Raw genomic sequence first — 26,489 nt, forward strand, 5'->3', positions numbered from 1 at the left:
TGCCTTTCTGTACTCTGTAATTAACCTTTTAGGTTCTGATATATTTTACAAACAAAATCTTGCCCAGTGCATGGATATTTATGAGCAGGCTCTATGCTAATTGTCTGATGTCGAACGCAACACTGACTTACGAAAAATAAGTTGATACACTCACACCTTGAAAAATCGGCTTCCTTTTATACCGCTCAAAAAGCCAATTTCCTTTTACTAACCAGACCTACACATTCTAAGTAACTAAAGATGAAAAAGTGAGTAAATTGCAATTAAGAAGTCATAGTTACCTTCTGTTCCATCACTAGCTTCAACAGTCTGGATGAATTCATTTTCTAGCAGCCACATTACACAAGCCTCAATTGCTCCATGTTGAACAGGATCTGGATTTTTCTGAATTCCCTGCTTCCTTTCTTTCATGCTTGCAGCCAAAAATGTGCAAGAAGCATAAGTCTGCATATCTTGCGGTGTCCTTGCCACTCCACCAACTATTATCTGATACAAGAGGTTTGAAATTTTCTGTAACTTTTTCATAAGACATTCAGGTCTTCATGATATAAAAGAAATTAAGTAATTTTGTTCTCTCAGTATAGAGATTCTTCATTAACTCTTCCAGCACCATTCATTACAAATGTAGATAACACCTACTGACAGCATGAAAAGTTTTCCTTAAAAGTAGATACATTTTCTCATAAATGAAAATAAAGGAATATCTGAAATGTGGAAACTAACACATATATAAAGGAGATATTGATGGCTCATGGCTGTGAACCAAATCAATTTTTCTCATCCTTCCTTCTGAAATATGTGGGCATACAGGAACGCTAATATTGAATATTTCCCACCCAGAAGAGGGGTGGGGAATAGGTGTAGAAAAAAATAAGGTTAATTGTGTCTTGTGGATATCATTTTCCCACAACTGTTCTATTACATATACTAGTTTGCCCCTTGCCTTCTGTGATTTAATATATATTAGAAACATACCAAATCATCCTAAACAGAATTATTTCAGTTTTTCTAAGATTTATTTAGTATTAATGGTATTTTGGTCATTCCCAGTTTTTTCTTATTACAAATAGTGCTATAATAAACATTTGTGTACACTTAAATTGATGTAATTTCACAAATACATTTCTGGGTAACATTCCTAGATATGAATCTCTTCGATAACTGGCCATGTGCATTTTTTCATCTTAGTAGGTATGAAAAAGTTTCCCTCCAAAAAAATGTCAGCAGTACATGAGAGTGCCTACTTTCTTCATCCTTATCAACCATATGTTATCAATTACTTTTTTTTTTTTTTTTCAAACTGAGAGCAGAGTATGAGCGCAGGCACTAGTACCCCCAGGATCAGTACTGAAGCCAACAGCAAGACATGCTGGTATATGAACAGAACAATTTCCTGGATGAATAAATGAAAACACTTAAAAGGAGTTACCTATGAGGACTCTGAGCAGAAAGTTTTATTTTTCACTTTAGATCTTTCTGTATTGTTTGAAACTTCTAATTATGTGTATTTTAAATATGATTTTATTAGAATGTCAACAGGTATTATCTGGATAACAGAACTAGGGGCCATTTTTGTCACTTTTTTAAATTCACAAAATAATTAAGACTATATAAAAAACAAAAAACCATCTGGCATTTGGGTTTTAATGCACTGTTTTGAAATGGATTGACATAGCACTAGCTGTATTAAATTCCAGAAAATAACTATAAAAAATAGAAGAGATTCAGACTTCGAAAGGCTATAAATAATATTGTAAAGAAACACAAAGCTAATATTTTTCACATACTAAAGTTTTATCATTGCATTATAGGTACAAAAGAGCAAATGTAATTTAGAGAACACTCTTACCTCCAGAATAGCTCTTATCATGCTCGCAGTTACTTCTTCTCCTTCTCGTCTTCGCAGACAGCTGCGAACAGGTTTTAGAGATCCCTGAAGTAGAGCTATGCCTTTTGATTTCTCAGAGTTCTTACAAATTAAGATACTCTCACCTATAAACAAAAAAAAGCCACACATTTTCGAAATCCCAACATAGTTCCATAAGATACCAGCTAAAGAGAACTTAAATGGCTTACTTGTTTTAAAGGAAATAATAGATGATAGTGATTGTTATGGTCATAGAATTAGTGCTAATGGTTTTATTTTCTGAACTTTGGATTTAAGGGGATCAGAATATATATGCCATACCAAAAATGCCACTTTCTTTGTATTAAGAATTATTTTGACCTGAAGGCATTTGGGAAACAGCAAACAAAGAAAAAGCTCTTCATCCTCTCCCTGTATGCCTATAAGCTGGACATAAACTTCTCTTTGTGAAAATGTCCCCCTTCCTGCCTCTCATAGCAGGAGAACAACCCCTATTTCTGAAGACAGAAAGTCAGCACAGGGAGCATTTGCAGTCTTGCTTCCTAGCAATGTTATCAGTTTTGGCCAAAATAAGTTCTTACAAATATTCTCTTTAAAAAAATCAAAAAGAAAAAGAAAAGAAAGTCAGCATAGAGATGGGTCTGCACAAACCTTACTAAATAATCCTTAACTTTCATTAGTTTCCAGCTTATGTTTACATTCACACCATTTACCACCCCTAGAAACCCAAACCCCTTCTCCTTTGTCTTATCATTTCTCCACAATTTATCATTCTTTGCTAAAATGATATATATATAAGTGACTCCCAGCATCTAATCACTTCTTTGGGTCTTCACGTCTTTTCTATGCAGGTCTCCAAATGTGTGAAAAAAAAAAAATAACATCAAATAAAATATGCCTCTTCTCCTGTTAATCTGTTATTTATCAGTTTAATTGCAGGCGTTAGCCATTAAACATAAAAGATTAGAGGAAAAGTGTTTTTCTTTCCTCACAGTATTAACTATTATTATTGAATAATTAAGTATATAATAATAGTAACAGAAGTCTTTTGAAACCTATATATGAAAATGTATTACTAGTTATACATGATAATATAAATTCAAAAATATTTATTGATACTTAGAAATTACATTATAACATTCATTAATCTAAGTGTTTTGGGTTATCGTGACAATCAGATAAACAAAAATATGTGAAAGCACTTATAAATTAAAAACATACAAGTATACAATTTATACAAACATAAACTATTATTACGATAATTAAGACTAGAGAAAACCATAATTTTTTAAAAAAATGAATCCAATAGTAGGAGAAAGTAAGCAGGTAAATTAGATGCTCGAGAGGCAAAATGAAGGCCATTTGCCTTAGAGAAAAATTAAAGTGGTATTGTGCTAGACCATACCAACCACTGCTGACAGAGAGAAGGTACAGATGATACTTTTCTAACATTAACTCTCAAATTGAGAAGGAAGATAGGATAAAGATACGGGACTACAGCTTGAGGACCATTAGTTATGTATCCCAGATATAATTACAAAAAGATAAGTGCCATTTAAAAAATCAGGTGAATAAAATTATCACCTCGCTCCTGCAGTGACTACAAAATAGTCCAGCTTAAGACACACACAAAAAAAATTGTCTAGAAAATGCATCAACTAGCATTAGCAGCAAGGTATAAAGTCACTTTGGGCTTTTTAAGCCTGTTCCAGGCTTTGATTCAACAAAATGGACAAACTTTTTTTAGGATAAGCAAGATTTATGAAAATGTTCAAATTAATGCCAGCAGGTTCTTACTCCTACCTGCTGGGAAGGTATAGTTTTTATACAATAGAGAAGTCAATCAGAATCAAACCATTTATTACTATTTGACTTGCAAATCACTATTTTGGCACAAAGCACCATCATCTTACTCTGGAAAATTCCAGGAAATCCACAGAGATTAAGTATCTAAATAAAATACCATGGACTATACAGAAAATATTAACAGCATTTACAAAACCAATAGAAGTAACAAAGATGCTATGCAGTCCAAAAAGCATGACCAACTAGTTAAATCTTCATAGTGGATATAAAAGACTGTATTCACACACTTCCTACTTGCTGAAAGTTCTGAGCTAAGCTAGCTATATGCCATTCAGAAATGGAACATTATGTAAAGTCAAAATCTCAGAAGTTTCTAAGGCCTCAGAAATAAAGTTATTGTGGCAGATTTTAGTTTTGTTTGAATTTAATCTGTTTTAAGGCTTGATAATTATTAGTCCAGGACATCAACCTTCCAATTATTCCTCCCTGTGAGAAAGCACCAGCTAAGAATGTAGTAAGGCAAATAAAACCTCCTTATCTTCTGCATTGCCTTAAACACCCTCTGGCGCTGAAAGAAGAGTATCTGTATAAATGAACTTTCACTCCACTCTCCAGTGTTGTGGGTCTACTGAGAAATCAGAGTCCAGAAAAGAGTAGAGAGAGGCAGATAAGAATGGGAAAGGAGTGTCTTAGTCTCTTCCCACCACTCTTTTTAAACACATACATGTAATCTGAATATTTTATAGATAAAATAAGAGGCAGAAGCAGGATAAACTTCTTTGATACCTATAGTAGGGGAAATCCAATGACATGGAAGTTATTTTTAATCGTCAGAATTTTAGGACTTAAAAGGGAGGCAGACCAATGGACCTTCAGGGATTATAGATAAATGAGTCATTTGTTACAGGGGCTGAGACTGATGGTTATCCCTTAATAGCCATTCTCTCATTCTTCCTTTAATAAAACCCCTAAATGACAACTGGGCACATGGCCGCTCAGCTAAAGATTATATTCCCCAGCCTCCCTTGCAGTTGGGGAATATAACCATATGACTAGGTTCTGGCCAACTGTGTGTGAGGAAAAATACTATGTGCAACTTCTTAAAGGGCAGGACATGTCCCCTTTACTTCCTCATCTCCCCTTCCTGATGCAGATGTTATGGCAGAGACCACAGGATAGAAACTATATTCCTGAACATGGAAAAACAAACTAGAAGACAAGGTACCTGACAGTGGAGTCACTGTATCAGTCCCAGATTACTTACGATTGTACTGTTATATAAGGAATTAACTTCTACCTTGTTTAAGAACCTTTTATGTTGGCTTGTTACAGCAGTGAACTTATATTCTAATTCAGTCACCAATAAATTATAGTGAATTCTTATTATTTGTGGTAGTTATGTTCTATAAAGTCACACAGACACTGAATTAGGGAATACTGAACCATTGTTCCTAGGGAAAATACAGGGTTAGCTTTCTGCAACCGTCTAGTCTCCACATTTTCATTAATCAATCAATACAAAATATTGTTTTATGTGTGTTTCTGTATAAAGAGACCTTATTAAATATATATTGTTGATTTATTAACATTAAACTCACAGCCACCAGTACTATATCTCATGGCTGAACAAAACTTATCTAACACATTTATTTTCTCTATAGGGCACATCATAAACTTCTTGCACTTTGGAACACTAGATAATTGCACTTCAGCACTATGCTTGGGGGCCACTTTAAGCAGCTAAGTCACCAAAATGCCCCAAAATGTGAAAAATGTGGCACTAAATAGACCACGAAAAGGATGCTTGTTTGGAGTATGACAGCTAAAACAAGAAGGTGGAGTGTCACCTTTTGAACTTCAGCAGGGAATGTATGCTTCTAGAGACTCAAATGTTTTCATCACTCTGCACGTGTCCACAAAATCCCCACAAGTATTAATGTGGGGGTCATGAATAAATTTTAGTGAGCAAATTCACAAATATGAAATCCACGAATAATGAAGATCAACTGTATTTAAGAACTTTACATGACAAGTCAAGTTATTCTAAGACACTTCAGTATACTACCCAGCTTTTTGTAACCAGAATAGCCAACCTATTTTCTCATTAAGACATTCCCTCTTCTCCTGGATATCCTTATTTCTCTTCAGTAGTCACAAAACTCTTTGCATGTTTATTTGACATATAATATAATATCAGAGTCAATAAACTACACCCTAGAGAAGGTAAAATGACAGAGAATGTTCCTTCTAAAGTTCTTTAATGTTGGAAGACTCATAACAATTCAGCCACACACAGAATAATGTAAGAGGTTAGCAATAATATTTGTTGCTATCTTGATACTTAATTAAAACAAACCTCTTCCTCATTGCTAGAGACAAGACTTTTGTTTGGACTTTGGGTAATATTATCATTACTTGCTAATGCAAGATAAGAAACTGAAAAGGTTGTTTTCACAGCCAGCATCAATTTAGAGAGACAAAGATGGTATGTGAAGTTCCTATTCCCAAATTGTGAGGTGCTTCCCAGCTCTCAGCATCCCTATTTGAACTCTCTCTTAAACCAGTTGCCTAAGCAGAACTAGTACCCATGAAAATTACTCCTTCATGAGGACTGAATAGTAGACTCTACTAGAAATTAAAAAACATATTCCAGCTAATGAGATAAATTATCTTGATTAACATAATACGGAATCAGTTCACTGTATATAACATAAAAGAAAATCCTAATTCTACATAAGTAGAAAATCAATGATTGACAACATGAAAATTTTAACTTATATGCATTATAAATATTAAGTAAATCCAAAAAAGATTGACATTAGTGCTTTGGATAACAAACACAACATGAGAAACAGGTTGCTAGGTACTAATCAAATTTCAAGTAGAATTACACTGTCCTTAGCAATATTATTACAATTAAATCCAAACTCACTTACCTTCTGTGTCTACGCCTTTCCTGCCAGCACGACCAACCATCTGCTTATAAGTAAGAATATCTAGAGTTCGACCACTGAAAACAGGAGTCCGAATAATTACACGACGTGCAGGTAAATTCACCCCAGATGAAAGAGTAGAAGTTGCTGCCAAGACCCGAATCTGACCTTGACGGAAGGCTCCTTCAATGATATCCCTCTCCTCAAAAGTAAGACCTAAAAAACGGAAGTTACAATAACACAGTTGAACAACAAAGGGGTTATGGGCACAGACCCCACATGCAATGGAAAATCCGTGTATATCTTTTGGCTCCCAAAAACTTAACTACTAACAGCCTATTGTTGACTGGAACCCTTACCAATAATTAAACAGTTGATTAACACATATTTTGTATGTTATATGTATTCTATACTGTATTAACATAAAGGTAGTGAAAATAAAATGTTATTAAGAAAGTTATACATAGTACTACAAATTGTACATTTGTAGTACTATATTGTATTTATTGATACCATAAATTTATGTCATCTGTTTACAAGATGAATTGTCTGTCAGCACCTACATCAATATTGTCTTACAGGATATAAAACATGTAGATATTATATATATTACTAACACTAGACATCAACAATGAAAAGATAATGTGAAAAAGAAATTCATACTTATTTACAGGGATAGCAATTCATGCAGTGATAATAAAGAAGCAACAATATAATTGCTTTATGGCAGTCTAGTGATATGGTTGCTTCACAGTTTAGCCTACACACTAATGGTTATAAAATTTTTATAGCATACAGTATTATAGACATATTTATAATACAGTATTTGGAAACATTGTTAGTTTTTTAAAAACCACTTATCCGTGATGATAGGCTGATACACGGTCTCTCCAATTATGAGACAGGCATACTGCACAGTAATATAATTCTTTGCATGCAGTTACATAACAGCAAGAAAACTAACAATTATTAATTTTATATTAAATATCACTCACCTTATGCCTATGTAAGGATAGGATATCCATTTCAATACAGGTATTGTATGTGATGTTCTACACGATGAACACTTAGGTGGTGATGATGATGATGACACAAAAACGTCTCATACAGTTCTTGCTGAGCAGTTATTAGATTTTCACATGAAGACACTCACACACATATACAACAGATAATTTTATTAGCTGTATGGCATGATGATTAATTACCATTCATTGAGTAGGCTGAGGAGGAGGAGGAAGAAGAAGGGGAGTCTTGCTGTCTCAGGGGTGGCAGAGGTTGAAGAGGTGGAGAAGGTAAAAGAGAAGGAAGAAAGACATTGTAATTTGTCTCACTTTTTTGCTTTTTCATTTCTTTAAAAATGCTTCTATATGGTACTACTTCTTCCACTGTTTGCTTTAGTTTCAGTGCTCATATAATAGAAGGTCCATGTTATAAAAGAAATGAAAAGCAGTCTCAAATAATTGCAACCCTCCTGTCAGACTGTCTAATGTCAGTTTGTTTTCTGGCACTGCTGCTTCTACATCTTCTTCCTCATTGTCGGGCACTGGTTCAGAAGTACTCATCTCCAGCAAGTCATCTTCTTCAAGAATGGTACCTTGAAATCCTTCGCCCCCTACCTTTTTTGCCATATACACAATCTCTTTCATGATTTCCTTGATTGGCTCTGTCAGAAATTCTGTGAAGTCATGCACAACATCTGGACATAGTTTTCTCCAACAAGAATTTGTTTCAGGCTTGATGACTTCCACAGCTTTTCTATAATAACAATGGCATTTTAATGCTGTGATCCTTCCAGACTTTTCATAACGTTCTCTGTATTGGCATTCTCTTCCACAGCATTGATACTCTTTTCCATAGAATACCATGTGTAATGAGACTTAAAGGTCCTTATGAGCCCTGACCTAGAGGTTGAATTAGAGACATTGTGTTTAGGGGCAAGTAGACCACTTCCATGCCTTTGGTGTTAAACTCATGAGTTTCTGAGTGGTCACAGACATTGTCCAATATCAAAAGAACTTTAAAAGGCAGTTCCTTACTGGAAAGGTACTTTTTGACTTCAGGGACAAAGCATCGATGAAACCAATTCAGAAAAAGGGTTCTCACTCTCCAGGCCTTCTGCACAACCAAAAGACTGGCAGATGGTGTTTATCTGTTCCCTGCAAGGCTTGGAGGTTAGCGGCTTTATAGATAAGGACAGTCTTGATCATAAACCCAACTGCATTTGCACAAAACACAGAGTTAGCCCTATCACTTCCTGCTTTAAATTCTGGTGCTTGTTTCTCTTCCTTACTAATAAATGTCCTTTGTGGTATTTTTTTCCAGAATAGGGTATTTTCAACTGCATTAAAATCTGTTCAGGCAGATATCCTTTCTCCTCGATGACTTTCTTAATGGTGTCTGAATCAGCAGAAGATGCTTCTCCTGTTATCTTGACATTTTTTAAGCCACACCTTTCTAAAATTATCAAACCATCTTTTGCTGGTATTCAATTCTCCAGATGTAGATCCTTCATCTTCCTTTTGTTTTAAGTTGTCACATAATGACTTCGCTTTTTCTCAAATAATATAAATCTCTAGGTTATAGCAATCTTGCACCCACATACAAGCTGCATTTTCAATACAAGATAAAAAGGTATTTTGCAAAAAGTGCAAAGTTTTTGCACCTGCTGGCATGGCGCAGCAAAGGCTTCACAAATTTTTCTTTCTTTACAATGGTCCTTATGCTGAATTCACTTATCTTGAAATGATAGGCAACCACAGCCGCAGATCTCAATCTACAGTTTATATCAAGCAATTCAACTTTGCCTTGTAATGGCATGATTTTTCTCTGCTTCTCAGGAGCACTTCCAGCATCACCATGAGTCCCATGGTATTAATCAAGTTTTACAGTATTGCACTAAACACGATGAAAAATATGCAAGAACCATGAGATCACTTTTTACTGAGATAGCCAATTTCTTAATCACCTCACAAGGAGATGATTAGCACACGGCATTTTAAGTGGCTACTTGCAACACTTGAGCTCACTGCAGCAGCAACGAAAGGTGACTACAAAATTATTACAGTAGTACAATATGTACCACAGTTAATTTTATGCAGTTATGATTTAACACGGTATCTTTATGTTTGTTTCCATTTCTCTTGACTGCAAATGACCCCATGTACAGTCTATGTTCGAATGCGTAAGTTTTGATAAATCTTAACTTTTTATTATGTTTGTGTATATTTTATGATATTAAATAGACTAGTATCTATATATATTTTATTCATTCATGACATACCTTTTTCTTAATTTTTTTGATAATTGTTGAAAATCTCAAAAAAATAAACTTATTTAAGTGGACTCAAGCAGTTAAAACTCATGTTGTTCAAGGGTCAACTGTGTGTGTATCTATATATTCAAAGATTTATCTATAGCATGATAAAATGTTAAATAAATTGAAAAGGTTAAATTTCTAATCTTAGAAACTATATATTCTTTATTTATTAATTTTATTCAATATATTGGGGTTACATATATAAGTTTACGTGTTCAATTCTATAATACATTATCTGTATTTTACATTGTGTGTTCACCACCCAAAGTCAAGTCTCTTTCCATCACCATATATTTGATCCCCTTTACCCTCTTCTACCTCAACCCCATCTTCTTTCCCTCTGGTAACCACAATACTATTGTCTGTTTCTATGAGTTTTTATTTCTTTGAGAAACTATATATTCTTAATCATATCCTTAGCACAAACGATCATGGAAAGACCACTCCCTGAAATTATTTAATTCAGTGACTATCACAATCCTTGTAATTTTAACAACCTATTTGATTTTTAAACACTTCTAGCTCTCTCAAAATACAATATGAAAATATCTAAAATTAATTTGATTTTGATATATGTGTAAGAATATCTCAGTACCCCTTGAAAGGAAAGGAGACACTCAGAACGGAATAAAATTATGGTAGCAAGTACAGTAGATCCCCTTATTTGCGGTTATTCTTCCTCTAGTTTCAGCTGCCTGCAGTCAACCACAGCCCAAAAATATTAAGTGGAAAAGTCCAGAAATAAACAATTCATAAGTTTTAAATTGCAAGCCTAGTAGCATGATGAAATCTTGCACTGTTCTGTTCCATCCTGCCCATGATGTGAATCATTTCTTTGTCTAGCGTATCCTCGTATCCTCGCTGTATGTGCTTCCTGACCATTAGTCACTTAGTAGCCATCTCAGTTATCAGATCAACTCTCAGTGTCACAATGCTTGTGTTTAAGACTTATTTTACTTAATAATGGCCCCAAAGTGCAAGAGTGATGATGGCAATTCGGATATGACAAAGAGAAGCCATAAAGTGCTTCCTTTAAGTAAAAAGGTAAAAGTTCTCCACTTAATAAGAAGAAAATCTATACAGTCATGCACCACATAATGACATTTCAGTCAGCAGCAAACCATGTATACAATGGTGGTCCCATTAAATTATAATGGAGCTGAAAGATTCCTATTGTCTAGTGATGTCATTAGCACAATGCATTACTCACGTGTTTGTGGTGATGCTGGAGTAAACAAACATACTGCACTGACGGTTGTATAAAAGTATAGCACATACAACTACATAGAGTACATAATTCTTACTGTACCTTGTCTATGTTCACATACACAAATACTTACCATCATGCATTGATTGCCTACAATTGTCGTCAGTACAGTAACATGCTGTACAGATCAGTACAGGTTTATAGCCTAGGTGTGTAGAAGACTATGTCATCTAGGTTTGTGTAAGTACATTCTATGATGTTTGCACAATGACAAAATCACCTCAGAACAAATCCCCATTGTTAAGTGGCGCATAACTGTATGCTGAGGTTGCTAAGATCTATAGAGAAAGTGTGAAGAAAGAAAAAGAAATGCATGCTAGCTTTGCTGTAGCACCTCAAATTGCAAAAGTTATGGATACTGTGCATAATAAGTGCTTAATTAAGATGGAAAAAGCTTTAAATTTGTGAGTGGAAGAAAAGAACATAAAGCAAGTCCTGACTGCCCGCAATGTGGTGCACCAGAAAGCATTAAGACCCGACAAAGACTTCAGCAAGGGATCACTGAAACAAGTGATGCCAAGCCATTTATAGCAAATAAGGGATGGTTACACAAATTCAGAAATAGGTTTGGACTAAAATATAAAAATTACTGGAGAAGACTTTTATAATTGTTCTATTTTATTATTAGTTATTATTGTTAATTTCTTACTGTGCCTAATTTATAAACTAAACTTTATCATAGGTATGCATGTATAGGGATAAACATAGTATATATTTTTTATATGTATATAATATATATACATTCAGTGCTATCCACACTTTCGAGCATCCACTGGGAGTCTTGGAATGTATCCCCCAAGGATAAAGGGTGACTACTGTACCACTCTTTCAAGGAAACCAAGTACATAAAGGTAACAATTTTAGAATGTGCTTCCCCAGTGGTACAAAAAAAGCCTATATCTAGTATTTATATACTATACACATAAGTAAACCTAAACATGTTTGTTTTACTCTTGTTAATCTTAACCACACAATTTCTTAAAATGAAATCTAAGTGTATTAAGTGTGGTTAACAAGAAATCAAATGCACAAAAATGAAGAAATTGTGAGAATTTTTGGAGGGGGCTCCTTAATAACAGGTTATATATATGGATACCTGCATGATGAAATGCTACTCCCCATGGTATAGTTTTTTGTAATACAGAGTCCAGTCCTGAAGGTGAACGTTTTAGTTGATCAATCACTTCTAGGAGGCTCTTTCGTTCCAGCATCACTGGTGAAATTTCAGATGATCTTACCAATCCTGTCACAAAAAAAAATTATCAACATTGTTCACCTTTGTCTAGACCTCTTTAAGTGCTATCTTCCTAAATCATCACAGAGCTAAACACTAGGGCATTGGTTCAGAAACAACTACATATAATGCGGACATCTTGTAAAAATACTAATGCCTGGCTCTCACACATTGTGATGTAACAGATTACAACCTGGACATAAGGAATTTAAAAATTTCCCCAGGCAATTCTAATGTGCACCCAGGTTTAGGAAATACTATATTAGGGTTAGACCAAGCCCACAGGCGGGGATTGAAGGAACCAGCTGAAGGAAGGGAAGGATTATAGACACTGACTACCACACAGAGCTTAAAAATCAAAATACTTGTTCAAAGTGTGTCTCACTAACCAGCAGTGTGAGAATCAGCTAGGAGCCTAATTCTGTGTGACATCTTTTTAGCCTCTTCGGCACCAATGTGGTAATTAATTACATATTACTTATGTTTTGCCTCTCTGTGTACCCTTCTCTCCCAGGAAAATCTAAACTTCCTTAGATGTAGGAACTATGTTTTCTTAAAGAATTTCCCAAAGTTTTGGGTTTCTGAACTAGTAAAACTTCTCATAAAACATATTTTTATTTTTTAATTTTTTAGGTTAACTTAAAATTTTGAGGACCCACAGAGGGTTACCAATGTTTTATTATGCTAAAGAAAATTAAAATTTTTAAATTACCATTGAGCATTACCTTTATTTCAAAGAAAAGTTGTTTCAACATTTAAAATATTACTGGTAATAATTTCAAAATTTATACTTCAACTTTATAAAAAATATGTAGCCTTTGTCTTTACTGGTGAAAACTTCATTATAGCCCAGACTTTGGTCCAAGCACCAGAATTTGGGAACCATGACTGTAAATCAAAATTGAAAAGCCTCAATCAAAGAAAATAATAATGTTCCTGATTATTAAGAAATATGTTTCCATGGTACGACATAAGGAAAATAAGTTGGCAGAGTACAGAAAGTATCAATTAAGAGAGAACTAGAAAAGATATTATAATGTTAGACTATAGTCTACCCAATATAAACTTCAGGAAAAGTTTACTTACTGGAGCGTGGCTTGAGATACTCATCATCCGTCCTCACTATACCACTGGTATAATAAAGTCATAATATATCCCTAATATTCTGTGACCATAATTGGTCTCTGTCTTCCCTATACTTTTCTTGGAACCCAAGGGACCACAGGCTAGTAAAAATGGTAAGGGAACAATACTTATCCCAAAATAAGTAAAAAATTTATATTAATGGTTATAGCCATATACTAGACCACTACCCAGCAATAAAAAAGGAACAAATTGATAAATGTAACAATCAAGATAAATCTTAAAAATATCATGCTGAGTGAAAGAAGACAGACGCAGAAGACATATACATACTATATGACTTCATTTATACGAAATTCTTAGAAAGGGTACAACAAATCTTGAATATCAGAAAATACATCAATGGTTGCCTGGGGCTGAGGACAAAAGGAAATAGACATCAAAAAAGCAAAAGAGAATATCTTAGGGTGACAGAAATGTTCCATATGTTGATTATAGTGAGAGTTAAACAGGTGTATATATTTGTTAAAATTGATTAAATGATATACTTCAAATGTATTTTATTGTATATAAATTATATCTCAATAAAGCTGATTTTAAAATACATATGTATGTAAACACACGTTTATATACACGTATATGTATATGTATGTGTAATTCTTTTTAGATTTAGAGTTTGGAAATATATAGAGAGACAGTTGTTCACCCCAGGAAAAGGTGTATATGTGAAGTTTTATATAAAATTTAAGGGTTTCAAAGATCAACCTCTCAAAGCTCATGGATCCCAGATGAAAAAATCTGAAGATTAGTCTGAACATGTGTACACATTATCTATAATGAGTGTAAGAAGAGGATTAGTCACAAAGCATAGTTTTGTAAGAAGTGCACAGGGGTCAGGTTGGTAGCAATGAGGAAAGAGAGCCATGCTTTGCTAATATAACCATAAACATTACTTTCAAGCAAATATATTAAGTATGGAGGCTTTCATTTCAATCAGTAACTTACCCTCAGCTTGATGGTGTAGATTGTAAAACTCATGGGCAATGGTATCTGCCAGCTTCTCACACCATTTCTTTGATGGACAGAAAAGTAATACTGAATGGTTATCACGAATGGTTTCATAGCATAAACTAACAACATGGTCCTCATCTCCCTAAAAAGGAAAAAGAAATAGCTATTCTAGTGATAATTTCAAAACATTTCACATCAATTTAAAGTCATTCATTTTGCCACATAGGGAAAGTTTTTTCTACTCAAAAGCATAATAAAAATCAGTTACAAAGTCAGTAATGAAACAAAGAAAAAAACAAAACAAGAAGAAAAAAATAAATAAACCTCCTTATGATGCAAGGTAAGAAGAAAATATTTTCTATTCACTCAACTAATATTTATTGACCTCCAACCCTTAAGCAATGGAGATATAATGGTGAGCAAAAGAAAATCAAGATCTTATCTGAAGAGTTTAGGTTGCACTGGAGAAAAATATTAAAGTACTAAACAAAAAAATGTAAAATACAATCATAAGGTGTACTACAAAAGAGTTTTACAGTGTTTTGAGGCCTCATATTGGACATAAATTTGACAGAAAGATCTGAAAGAAATGTTTCTCTGAGATGTGAAGGAGGGGAGGCTTTATCTCAATGAAGATAACTGAGGGACAGAGGAAACATTTCAGGAGGAATAAAAAGCGCATGTGAAAGCCCAGTGGTGGCCACGTGAAATGTCAAAATGTGTGTAACTGGACTAATTTACCTATTCATTCATTCACTAAATAAATATTTACTATGTGCTAGACATTGTTCTAGGCGCTGGGGATGGAGAATGAAGCAGAAAAAAAGCTCTACCCTCAGAGTGTTTCTACTCCATTAAGAAGAGATAGATAATAACAAAAACAAGATAAGTAAAGCATACAGTATTTTCAATTTTGAAAAGTGTTAAGGAGAAAGATAAAATCGGGAAAATAGGGACCAGGAAGGGGAAGACACTGTAATTTAGATAAGGTGGCCAGGGAAGGTCTAAGAAAGTGACATTTGAGTAAAGGTCCAAAGGTGAAGAGTAAACCATACTAACACCTGATGGGGTGAAAAATTCCAGACAAAGAGAACCTGAGGAGGAAGATTCCTGGCATATTATGGAATATCAAAGAGAGCTCTGGAGGGAATCTGAAGGAAAATAGTAGGTGAGGTAAGAGAATTAAGAGGATGTGGGGAGGTCATGTGGGCAGTGTAGGTTACTATAAAGACATTAGCTTTCATCCTAAACGAAAAAGGAAACCATCGCAAAATTTTCAGCAGGATGGTTTCATGATCTGATATTCGTTTTAAATAGATCCTTAGCTCTTGATTTAAGCAGAGACTGAAGGGGGCCAGGTGGGAAGCAGAGAAATCAAATAGGAGACTATTTCAATAATTCAGGTAAGAGCTGAAAGTGATTCAAATGGGGTAGAGGCATGGACATAGTAATAGAAGAAAAAATTAACAGGCGAGTAAAAGAATGTGTTTACATGTATATTTATTGAGGTGATCAAGGCATAGTCAAGTGACATTTGGGGTATAGAGCAAAGTAACTGAATAAGATTCTATAGCAGGCATACAGAGACTATAAATGCATACCAATGAAGATACTGAAACACATGAATTTAGTCCTGTTCCAGCTCTAAACTTACCCTTAGCTTTTTCAGTACTCAGAGACAGAGACACAGCTCTGCATAAAAATAGAAGATGCCTCTCTTCACAGATGATGAGTCAGTACTTTAACCTCAGGATTGAAGAATCAAGCTTAGAAAAATACTGTGAACTAAAACTTTTTAAGTGCATTTAGGGGTGTGGGAGGAAATTTATCATTTACCAAGCACTTTCTAGATACTAGACAACTTTTTAAAAATTGTATTTCATTCTTACAATACTAAAAATAAGTATTATATCCCATTTCATATATGAAGACACTATGTCCAGACAGGTTTTGTGATTCAACTGATATCACAGCCATATCAAGTATCTCTTTTAAGTTTTAGAGATAGGTCTGTCTGACTCCAAACATGATTTTTCCATTCTACTATATATTATACCTGCCATCTAATAAAAGTTTAATTTTCCACATTAGTTGTTTACTGTAAACTAAGCCATAAGAAAGATCTTTTCCCAGTTCAAAAAAATCTACAAAATTTGGTATTATTTTGTATTACCTATAGAAAATGATAATCATTTGAATTGAAGGCATAACTACATTTCCTCTCTCGTCATCACCACCAGTTCTTTAAGATAAAACCAATTAACTTAAAATCCTTATAATGGATATGTAATGTATATTTAACTGCTTTGCAAATCCTAATTTACATAGCTCAAAAACTGTTAATTTGTAGAAAATGCAATCAAACACAAAGTACTGGTGGCAGTAAAGTAAAAATATTGACTTAACCTTCACTTGTAGTATGGGTTGAAATTCCCTCACGAGCTTCATTGAAGAGTCATATATAGAATTTCCAATTTTTACTGACTCCAACAGTGGTACAGGACGAAAGTCGGTGTGGTAGAGTTCAGCATTCAACCAAGAAGCCACAAGCTCCAAATTAGGAAGAGTGGCACTCATGCCAACGATCTGCACAGCATAAGACAGAGGACTGGCTAAATCTGCCTGACTGCGAAAAACAAATGAAATAATGTTAAAAGACACATAATATTAATGACAAATAGAGCTATTAACAATGTTCTTGGTCATGTCCTTTGGTACATATACGCATACATTTCTTTAGGGTATATGTCCAGGAGTAAAATTACTGGGTCACAGATGATCTTCAATTTTATTGGGTGTCAAACTGCTTTCCAAAGAGACTGTAAAACACTTCTACAATCCTTGTGTGCTTCATTATTTGACATCCTTGTCAGCATTGGTAGTGTCAATCCTTCTAAAGTCAGTCATTTTGGAGAGTATGTGGTAATATCTCTCTGAAGAGACAATTTACATTCCCTTAATTACTAATGAGATTAAGCACCATTTCATGTTTATAGACCATTTGGATATCCTCTTTTAAATGCCCATTCAAGTTCTTTGCCCACTGATATACCGGTTTTTTTCTTTTTAATGTGTAGAATGTTCAGGATAATGACTTCCTCTTTCATTAGTTTTTGCTCAATTTTCTTTCCTTCTACTTTCTGTGGCATTATTTTATAATTCTTTTTCTAAGCTCTTGAGATAGATAATTCATTAATTTTTCAGTATCTCTTCTTTAATAATATATACATTTTATGCTACTAATTTCCCTTTATAAACAACTTTCGCTGCATTTCACAAATTTTGTTAGAAGATATTTTTATTATACTTTCGGTTTGAACTATCTTCCAATTTCCATTATGATTACTTTTTGGAGCCAAAAGGGATCAAATGTATTTCTTAACTTCTAAACATGTGGACATCTTCTAGTTATACTTTTCTTATACTTATTTCTAGTTTAATTCCACTTTTGTCAGAGAATATATTTTAAATGATTTAAATCCTTTAAAATATGTTGCTTTATGGCCCAGGATATGGTAAATGTTTTTTGTAAGTGTTCCATGTATAACTGAAAAGAACATATATTCTGTTTTTATTTAGTATTTGTTCTACATACATCTACTAGGTCAAATTTGCTAATTGTTATATCTTCTATAACAATTTTGCTAATTAGTTATATCTTCTATATCCCTATTGATTTATGATATAGATGATTATCTACATGCTTTCTCACATACTGAGAGAAATGTGTTAAAATCTCCCTAAACTGAAAGAATCTATTGAGTATCAAGTACAATGAATAAAAACAGACCAACACCAAGGCACATCCAGATGAAATTTCACAATACTGAGGAAGAAAAGGAACTCCTAAAAACTCTCAGAGAGAATTTTTAAAAAATTATACAAAAGATAAAAGATCAACATGGCATTAAATTTCTCAATAGTAACAAGAAAATTAAGTAATGCCTTGAAAACTCTAAAGGAAAAAGTTTTTAATCTTGATTTTTACATTGGGACAACCTATGAAATAATTGCAAGCATTTTAGACATGCAAATTTTCAAAGAAATTATACCCAGAATAGCCTGTACACTGAAATAAAGTGGAACTTCTTGAAAGACATCCCCAATCCCTACCCAAATGAGGAAGTAAATCAAGAGAAAGGCATGTGATCTTCAAAAATCTGGCTCTGACTCAAGCAAAAAGCTATGAAATGAATAATAATGATAAAAAAAGATCCCAAGATAACTGCTGGGCAGCACATATATAGAATAATCACCTATCCAGATTGGAAAAAAAATCAGAAGGCTTTAGGAGAAACTTCTTCAAGAAGATGAATTTAGTATTTAAAATAGCAAATGTATTGGAACATATTAGGTGGAGATTTACACAAGTGGGAAAGATGCTGGGAATCAATCAGTAATAAGTACATAGAAAGCAAGGCTATCAAACAAAAAAGACATTTAATAACTTCAGAGAAAACAGAGTTATTTAGAAAGTAAAAGCAATCATAATAGACTACATAGCTCAGTTGACAAAGGCATTGACATAGTCATAATAGTGCAACTGAATACTAAGCGAATTATGACATAACTCTTTGGCGAATGGGGAGATGAAAGAATAAAGAGATGGGGGTGGGGAAAGATATTGGGTGGGTGAGTAAAGAATATAAAAAAGAGCTAGAACTCCATTTTCTATAGTAAAAAGTCAAAATACAATGTGTAAAACTAAAAACTGAAGTAGCTGCATTTAGAAATGCCACTATAAATTTTTTATAATTATAAGAGTTGGAAGTAGTTGTTTCTGGAAAGTGGGGGATAACGAAATGTTATTTTTCAAAATTAGCCTAAGATCTGTGTATAACTGACAAATACAAAAACCAGATTTTTAAAATTCTGTCATAAAAGTGGTCAACAGTCAGAATTTCAGAATGTTTACAAGATAATCTAAAATCACTCTCAAAAAAATTTTAATAATTTCTTCAATTAAAAACCATTTTAAAAAATAAAAAATAAAATAAAATCATTCTCAGTCTTAAGTACTTGTTTTAGAACAAAAATGAACTGCTATGCATGATTTTATCTTAAATACCACTCTCCTTCTTTAATTCATGTAATTTATACTTATTATACACTTTTGCAGACACTTGCTCAACACTGTTTAGAATCTCAGGAACACAGTTATTTCAGATACTCACCGAGATGCTGATTTCTGAGTAATATAGCAAATCTTGGTCAACAAAAGTTCCAGTAGATACCCTCGGTGAGAGTCTCCCAGCATATGCAATTCATCCACAACCACCATTCCTAAAGAGATTTTCCAGATACTAGGTTTTACATAGTTTCACAATTCTAATAAGTTTAAGACTCAATATTTTATATCTACAAAGTAGCTGTCATTGCAGGTAATGCAAATTTCTATCCATAAAACAAAAATCAGCTTCCACATAATGGACAATTCTTTTCCAAGGATTTCAGGTATCATAAGTGATCCTATTATAGTATATTCAGGATCTAAGAATCAATGATTAACTAAACTCAGGGATAACTCAGGGAAAACTGCCTCTCATTACTCACACTTTTTAATTGTAATTGTGTAGAAATATATGTATGATGAGATATCAAAGACATCTATGACAGTTATTTCCTATATTGACTTTTCTATGGGGAAAACAACCAGGGCAACCATACTCATGTTAGAAAGTTGCTTAGGAAAATAGAATCATATCCAGAAGAAATTATTTTAAGGGATGTTTTTGTTTGATTATGGTAGGTGAGTCACCCTACAAAACATAAATATGATTGTAATCCCCTTCTCCATTACTTAGAGAATCAAACCAGTCTATGCACTTGAATAACTGAAGAAATACTGAAAATTTAGTTATTAATCAATGCCTTCTTTAAACATTTTCATAACATTATAGTTTCCATGTGTACTGGTGTCCCCCCACCACAAATCCTTCTCACCAAAATCAAGATCTTTCAGACTATTTCTCATCAGTAAGCTATCTCTAAATCACACTGCATAATGAGTTATCTCAGTATTTATTCATTCATTTATCCAAAAATACTTACTCGGCCTACTGTTCCAAGCACTGTGCTAGGTATATTGGATATAACACTTAAGATTCTACTGCGATCCTCAACATATTTAAAGTCCAATGGGTCACAAGTAATAATTCTGATACAAATTGATGAATGTTATTTCTCTCTCCAAGCTTTATAGAGTAGAATCCATGTCTGATTAATCTTTGATTTTACTCTCCACTCCAACACTACCACAGCCTTATCATTTAATTTCACCAGAATCTCAATGAGCAGCTAACTAATATCCTTGCTGGTTCTGTTGCTACTACAAACATTCTCTTCCTGTTGCTACCTCTACATAGGAGGATTTCTTGAGTGGTATTAAAAAAAAAAAAAAAGCATTTAGGTAGAAAATCTTCCTAGAGTCCCAAGCTCAAATACAGTGTCAGTTTCTATAGCTCCCTACCATTTCCCTGCTTAATGGTAGCCCTTGGGTGTAAGCCTAACCTAGTGCCACAGCACCAGAATATGATAATGAACACACATACACACTAATTGCAGAGATGGCAGATCCAGCCACAACATATTTCCTTTTATTCCTGGTAAAGTTTAGAAAGAAAAGAAGGAAAGAGAAATGACTTAAGGTTTTGTAAAGTGCAAAAATACAAATAAGTTGAGTCAATAACAGCAGCAGTACACAAATTTTTTTCCACAGATGCCAATGTCCAGAAGCAGATAACAGACAATAGAAGAAAACATGGGAAATACAGAAATCACAACATTCTATCAAAAAAAAAAAATAGAAAATATTTGCTTATTTCCTAATTTTCTTACCTAATAGATCCAACTTATTTTCTTCTATGAGGCGATTGACCAGACCATTGGCTCTCTCAATTGTGCAGACAGCAATATCCAAGGAAGAGAAATGTCCTTTTGGAGAGGTACTGCCCATATAACCGTCTACTTTTATTCCTACTTCCTGAAACAGACTCTGAATTGAGTAAAAAGTAACAATACAGGTGAAAATATTTGATATTCCTGAATTATAAATTGGTTCTCTCCCAAAACACTAATATAAATATCTAAACACATTTCTCATATTACTATTAGTTGTTCCTGGCCAGGACACACTGGTTCCTTCCAGAATCATACACTAAAAATATGAAGTTTAGAATAGACAAAATCAGTACAAATTTCTGTTAAAACAAAGTCAAATGAAATTAAGTATGCCAATTTAATGACACCATTTTATAGTTAAAGTAGTTCTAAGAACTACTTATAGAAATTAAATTGGAGAAAAACTACCTTAAGTACTAACACTTTTAATCTAATTAACAACCAAAAACCAGCTCTTTCTTTAATGCTAATATAACACTTTAAGAAACAAATTTATACTTCATGCAGAAAATATTCTCATTAACCCACTATTTTTATATAATGGAAGAAAAGTTTTCAAAAGTCAAATGCAGTGGGACTTTGATTTTTTTTTTTTTTTTTTTTTTTTTTTAGTTTAACTTTTAACTAACATACCTTCTCAACAAAAAGGATCCTTTCATCATTTTGTTAGTTTGGTCTAAGTTGAGAGGATGTAACCATGTAGGACCAGCTTTGTTGGCTATTTGGCCTCTGAAATAACTGTTAAAAAGATTTATAGAACCATAGAACTTAGAGCTGTTCATTCATCAAGATATTTCTGAGTGTTTATTGGGTTAAACCACAGTACTAGGGTTAACATCCTTATTTTACCAAAGAAAATACTAAGACTCAGCAGATTAGGCACCTGGACTAAAAATACACAGTGAAAAACCTGGGACTAGCACCAGATTTTCTGGACTACCAGTACAATAATCTTGCCATTCCAACAGCACATATTTTTTTCATTGCAGGAATCACAATAATAAATTTATCCTATTTAATGAAGCATTGTATTTGTAAAAATGCCTTAAAAACCAGTAAGCATCATACAAAACATTATTACTCATTTTTGCAAAACAGAGGAATAGACCACAGATCTGGAGCTTCATCTAAACACCAAAGGATTCTGTTTTTCATACCCTAAATGTTATCAAATGGCCCTCAACTAGGATGGGATATGCTTCCTTAGACTCTTTCCATTCCGTACTTCAATCTAGTCTTACTATTCAGTTAAAATGCTGTCTTAATTTGCAAGTTTATATACTAATTAAAGTATCCCATTTACTTCCTAAGTTTTTCAATTTTAACACATTTTCACCAATTATTCTTTTAATTTGATGGCTCTTTCTCATTCATGCAATAATACAAAAGTTTCCCTTCGTAACAGAGTCACAAATGTAGTGGACAATTTGGTGATGGACAGAGGGGAGGGGGTTTGCGGGGCTGGGAGAATAGGGTGAAGGGTTAAAGAAGTACAAATTAGCAGCTGATGGATGGCCAGGGGATGGGGAGCACGGCATAGGGAATGCAATTAAAATGAATACATTGGCTAGGTGGAGGGTTAGGGGAGGGAGAGAGCAATTGGGGGGATCGTTTTACGAACTATATAGATGTCTAACCAATGTACTGTATACTTGAAACTAATTAAAATAAATAAATTTTTAAAAAAGTTTCCCTTCATAAAGGGTCAACACCTAATGCTACATTGGGATGCAATAAAAGAAACTTTATTTTCCACTTGATTTTATAATTCTATTTCAAATGAATAAAGCCATGGCTGCCAATAACAGGACTTATCACAATTTCAAACTTAGTACAAGAATATTACCTGGAGATAGAATTTTTTCTCTTTAGCCACAGAAACAAAAGGCAGAATAAACAAAGCTTTCTTCCTCATTTCCAAAACCCGCTTCAAAATAAGTAATTCAGCAACGAGAGTCTTTCCGGCACTTGTAGGAGCTAAAACACATTATTCCACAGGGTTATCTCAAAAAAGAAATAATATTTGATATACTGCATTACTATTTTAAAACATATCCGGTAACTACAGAGCCTAAGACTAACCTATCATTAAGGCCCAACTTTATATCCTCAAATGCCTCTGACTTTAAACTAGCTCTCTGAAATCTCACACTGAAAATAGGTACTAAATAAATCTTTATGTCAAAGTAAATGGTGATTATTGAGTAACTAGCTTGTAGCTGAAGATCCTTTCCTTTAAGTATCGAATGGCTAAAAGCCCTGCTTTGAGGAAAATGAACAACTTTAACACGTTGTGATAGGAGTTTTACAGAAGTTGAAGGACAGGAGCTGTTAGGAAGTTATGGAATGGAAACAGAACTTGTGAGAAGGCAAGGTAGTAGGGTAGAGGCAAAGAATGCCAAGCAGAAGAAATAGTATGTGCAAACACCTGGAGGAAAGCCTAGTATGTTCGGATGCCAGTAAGGAATTTAGTAAGCCTGAAATATAAAACAAGTAGGAAAGTGAAAAAAAAATATGTGCTTCATGAAAAAGTTTTATAGTCCCACCATGTAAGGAGTTTAGAATTTATCCTGAAAGCAATGCAGAGTGAACAGTGAGTTTTATGAAAAGGAGTGACAAGATTATATTTGTACTTTATAAAGATTGCTTCAGCTGCAGGAGCAGAGCATAACCAAAGAGAAAAGATAAACTAGTTATAAGGCTATTACATAATCTAGAAGAAGGATAATAGTAGGCATAATGTTAAAAAGAGATTATAATAAACTAGATAAAGAACAGAGAGAAGTCAAAATTAAGATATTTGAGGTTACAGACACTGGACTTGGTGATTAATTGATATGAGTTGGTGACCAGAGTTATGAATGACATCAAGTTTTGATTTAAGCAATTGAAATGGTGAGGCCATTCTATCATTGCCACTACTTGCCACTAGTTAGCATTTACTGTGTACTTTCTATGTACCAAAAACTGTTCTAAGTGCTCTCTCATGCTCTTTCTAGTAATTTGTAAGGTTACACAGCCAATAAGTGGTAGAGACAGTTTTCAGACCCAACTAATCTGACTCCACAGCCTGAACTTATATCTATTAATACATTGTCTAATTATTTTTTGCAGCCATAACTAAAAAAATCTGGACGACTCACAATTTCAGAGAAAACTATTACAAAAGAAGTCCATCTTACCAAATAATTAGTTTCTAAAGTCAGTATAGTAAAAAGATTTAAAAGTATACATGTCAGAGTTGCCCTTGAAAGCCCATATAAATTTTACATAAAGTATATTACATATGGTTTTGTATATTGAACCCTGTACAAGCAGGTCAATTTATAAACATATAATTTATGCTCACACATTGTAAAGCAACTGATATAGACTGGAGAAGAGCAGATATACATCTCCCATTGCGCACTCACTCTCCACGCCATGTTTGAGAGGAATGACAAGCAGAACAGTTCTGCCTTTTTTTTTCTTTCCTTTCCTCCACCCAGCCACATAATGGGTTTTGCATAATTTAAATATGCATATAATGAGACTCCACTTTTCATATATGTTTTAAGACTTTCTCTAGTTATAAAGCACTGTCTCGACCACCTCTAAAATAATTATTACCTCAATAGAATATTCTTTATATTCATAATATCTTTAAAACAGAGAAATTAATTTGTACAAATTTAAATACCTGAATAGACTAAATTCTTGCCTTCCAGGACTTGTCCAAGCAAAAGGCACTCTGCCTGCCATTTAAACATCTTTTTAACACCGAAACTGTGATATTTCTCCAGAACTGGTGTAGGAAGTCCCCAATTTGCCAATAGCAGCTTGTCTACTTGATCGTCGGGAACTGTTTGCTTGCATTCCCCTTTCAGGAAAAAAGAGAAAGTAATTAATAGTTGAATTTAGTTTAACACATGACTTCAGTATTTAACCCTCCACTGTGTTTTGGAATTCCTGTGCGTTGGAATGAGGCTTATATAAAGCACACCTGACTCAAAGCACATCCAATACAAGGATCTGTACGGAATACTGGGCACTCTTAGGAGCGAGCCTTCTATAGGTGATATTTGGCCAACTAGGAAGTTGCTTCTGAGTCGAAAGACCCAGAAACCACTTGAACGTTACTAGCAGGTGGTCGTTGAATATAAGTTGAAAAGACGTCCATGTCAGAACAGAAAAAGACCTGCCGCACCAGGCCGGAGAAGACTGACTATAAGATCAGTAGGTAGTGCAAACAAACCAAGCTCTTCACGATTAGGACACCTTCCTCCGACACGCAGTCCGGCTACGTGTTCACCTCCCCTGTTGCCTCCAGATAGCCTGGGAGTACCTGCAGCTGCGGGCGGCGGGCGGCCCTGGTCATTCAAACTGCGTCCCAGGCCGGGGGGAGGACTCAGAACCGGCCCCGAGGGGAGCAGGGGGCTGTCACTGCTGTCATCGCCGCTTCCCGAAAAGGAGTCTGAGCCTAATGTTGAACGCCGCCGTTTCCCACTCCAGCGCGGAAGATTCATCGTGAACTTTTCCCAGCGGTTCAGGGAAAGCCACAGTTCTAGTGTCCTCCCCCTCGAGAGAAACCAGGCCTGGTGACAGATGTGGCTGTCATCTTCCCGCCACAGCCTTCAAACTCAGGCCTCCCAGCCTCCCTGGAACCATAGAGTTCTCAGTAATGAGAGTAACCTGAGAACAATAGACTCGTGGGGGAAAGAGCGGCTCTCGCTGGGTGTCAGACCTCCGGCATTTCACGTCTGTGGTTGGTTGGTGTGAGAAAACCGGAACTGGACCTAGATTAAAAGAGATGGGGGGTGGGGGGAAGACTCTGCGTATATAATCTGCATTTATAATCAGAGTGGCGTGAACATTTTTCTTTTTGTCCACTTCTGGTTTGAATAGCAAGGTTTGCTAACTTATAAAATGAGCTGTGCATAATAGGTAGATTAAGGGAAGTAAACATTGGTATTTTTTAAAAATTATTTATTACACATTATGTGTGCAAAACATACAAGTAAAACCTAAGATTTTCAATGGAACATAATAGACTCTCTCCTGGTGTATGATGGTAGGGCAGAGGCTATTTCTTT

General features: G+C 34.4%; 1 protein-coding gene across 4 annotated transcripts in view; it reads right to left on the reverse strand.

The window, feature by feature from the left end:
* POLQ (DNA polymerase theta) overlaps positions 1 to 26,128 on the reverse strand; it is a 90,990-nt gene extending 64,862 nt beyond the window's left edge. The window contains exons 1-11 of one of the 4 annotated variants that reach the window (XR_005648779.1): positions 25,742 to 26,128; positions 25,097 to 25,276; positions 23,264 to 23,394; positions 21,355 to 21,511; positions 19,692 to 19,800; positions 16,924 to 17,143; positions 14,512 to 14,659; positions 12,286 to 12,432; positions 6,610 to 6,822; positions 1,850 to 1,992; positions 282 to 486 (exon numbers count right to left, since the gene is read on the reverse strand). Coding sequence is in view for 3 of the 4 variants with exons in the window: in XM_039843141.1 (XP_039699075.1) it covers positions 282 to 486; positions 1,850 to 1,992; positions 6,610 to 6,822; positions 12,286 to 12,432; positions 14,512 to 14,659; positions 16,924 to 17,143; positions 19,692 to 19,800; positions 21,355 to 21,511; positions 23,264 to 23,394; positions 25,097 to 25,276; positions 25,742 to 25,922 (1,834 nt within the window). In the remaining variant the exon portion in view is untranslated. Of the gene's footprint in view, positions 1 to 281; positions 487 to 1,849; positions 1,993 to 6,609; positions 6,823 to 12,285; positions 12,433 to 14,511; positions 14,660 to 16,923; positions 17,144 to 19,691; positions 19,801 to 21,354; positions 21,512 to 22,050; positions 22,156 to 23,263; positions 23,400 to 25,096; positions 25,277 to 25,741 lie in introns of those variants that run through there. The other 3 variants (XM_039843141.1, XM_039843140.1, XM_039843142.1) reach the window with 3 other exon arrangements.
* Between the last annotated feature and the right edge of the window lie 361 nt (positions 26,129 to 26,489).

This window comes from Pteropus medius, unplaced genomic scaffold (assembly GCF_902729225.1).
Source record: "Pteropus medius unplaced genomic scaffold, Ma_sr-lr_union100, whole genome shotgun sequence".
NCBI classification, from domain to species: Eukaryota; Metazoa; Chordata; class Mammalia; order Chiroptera; family Pteropodidae; genus Pteropus; species Pteropus medius.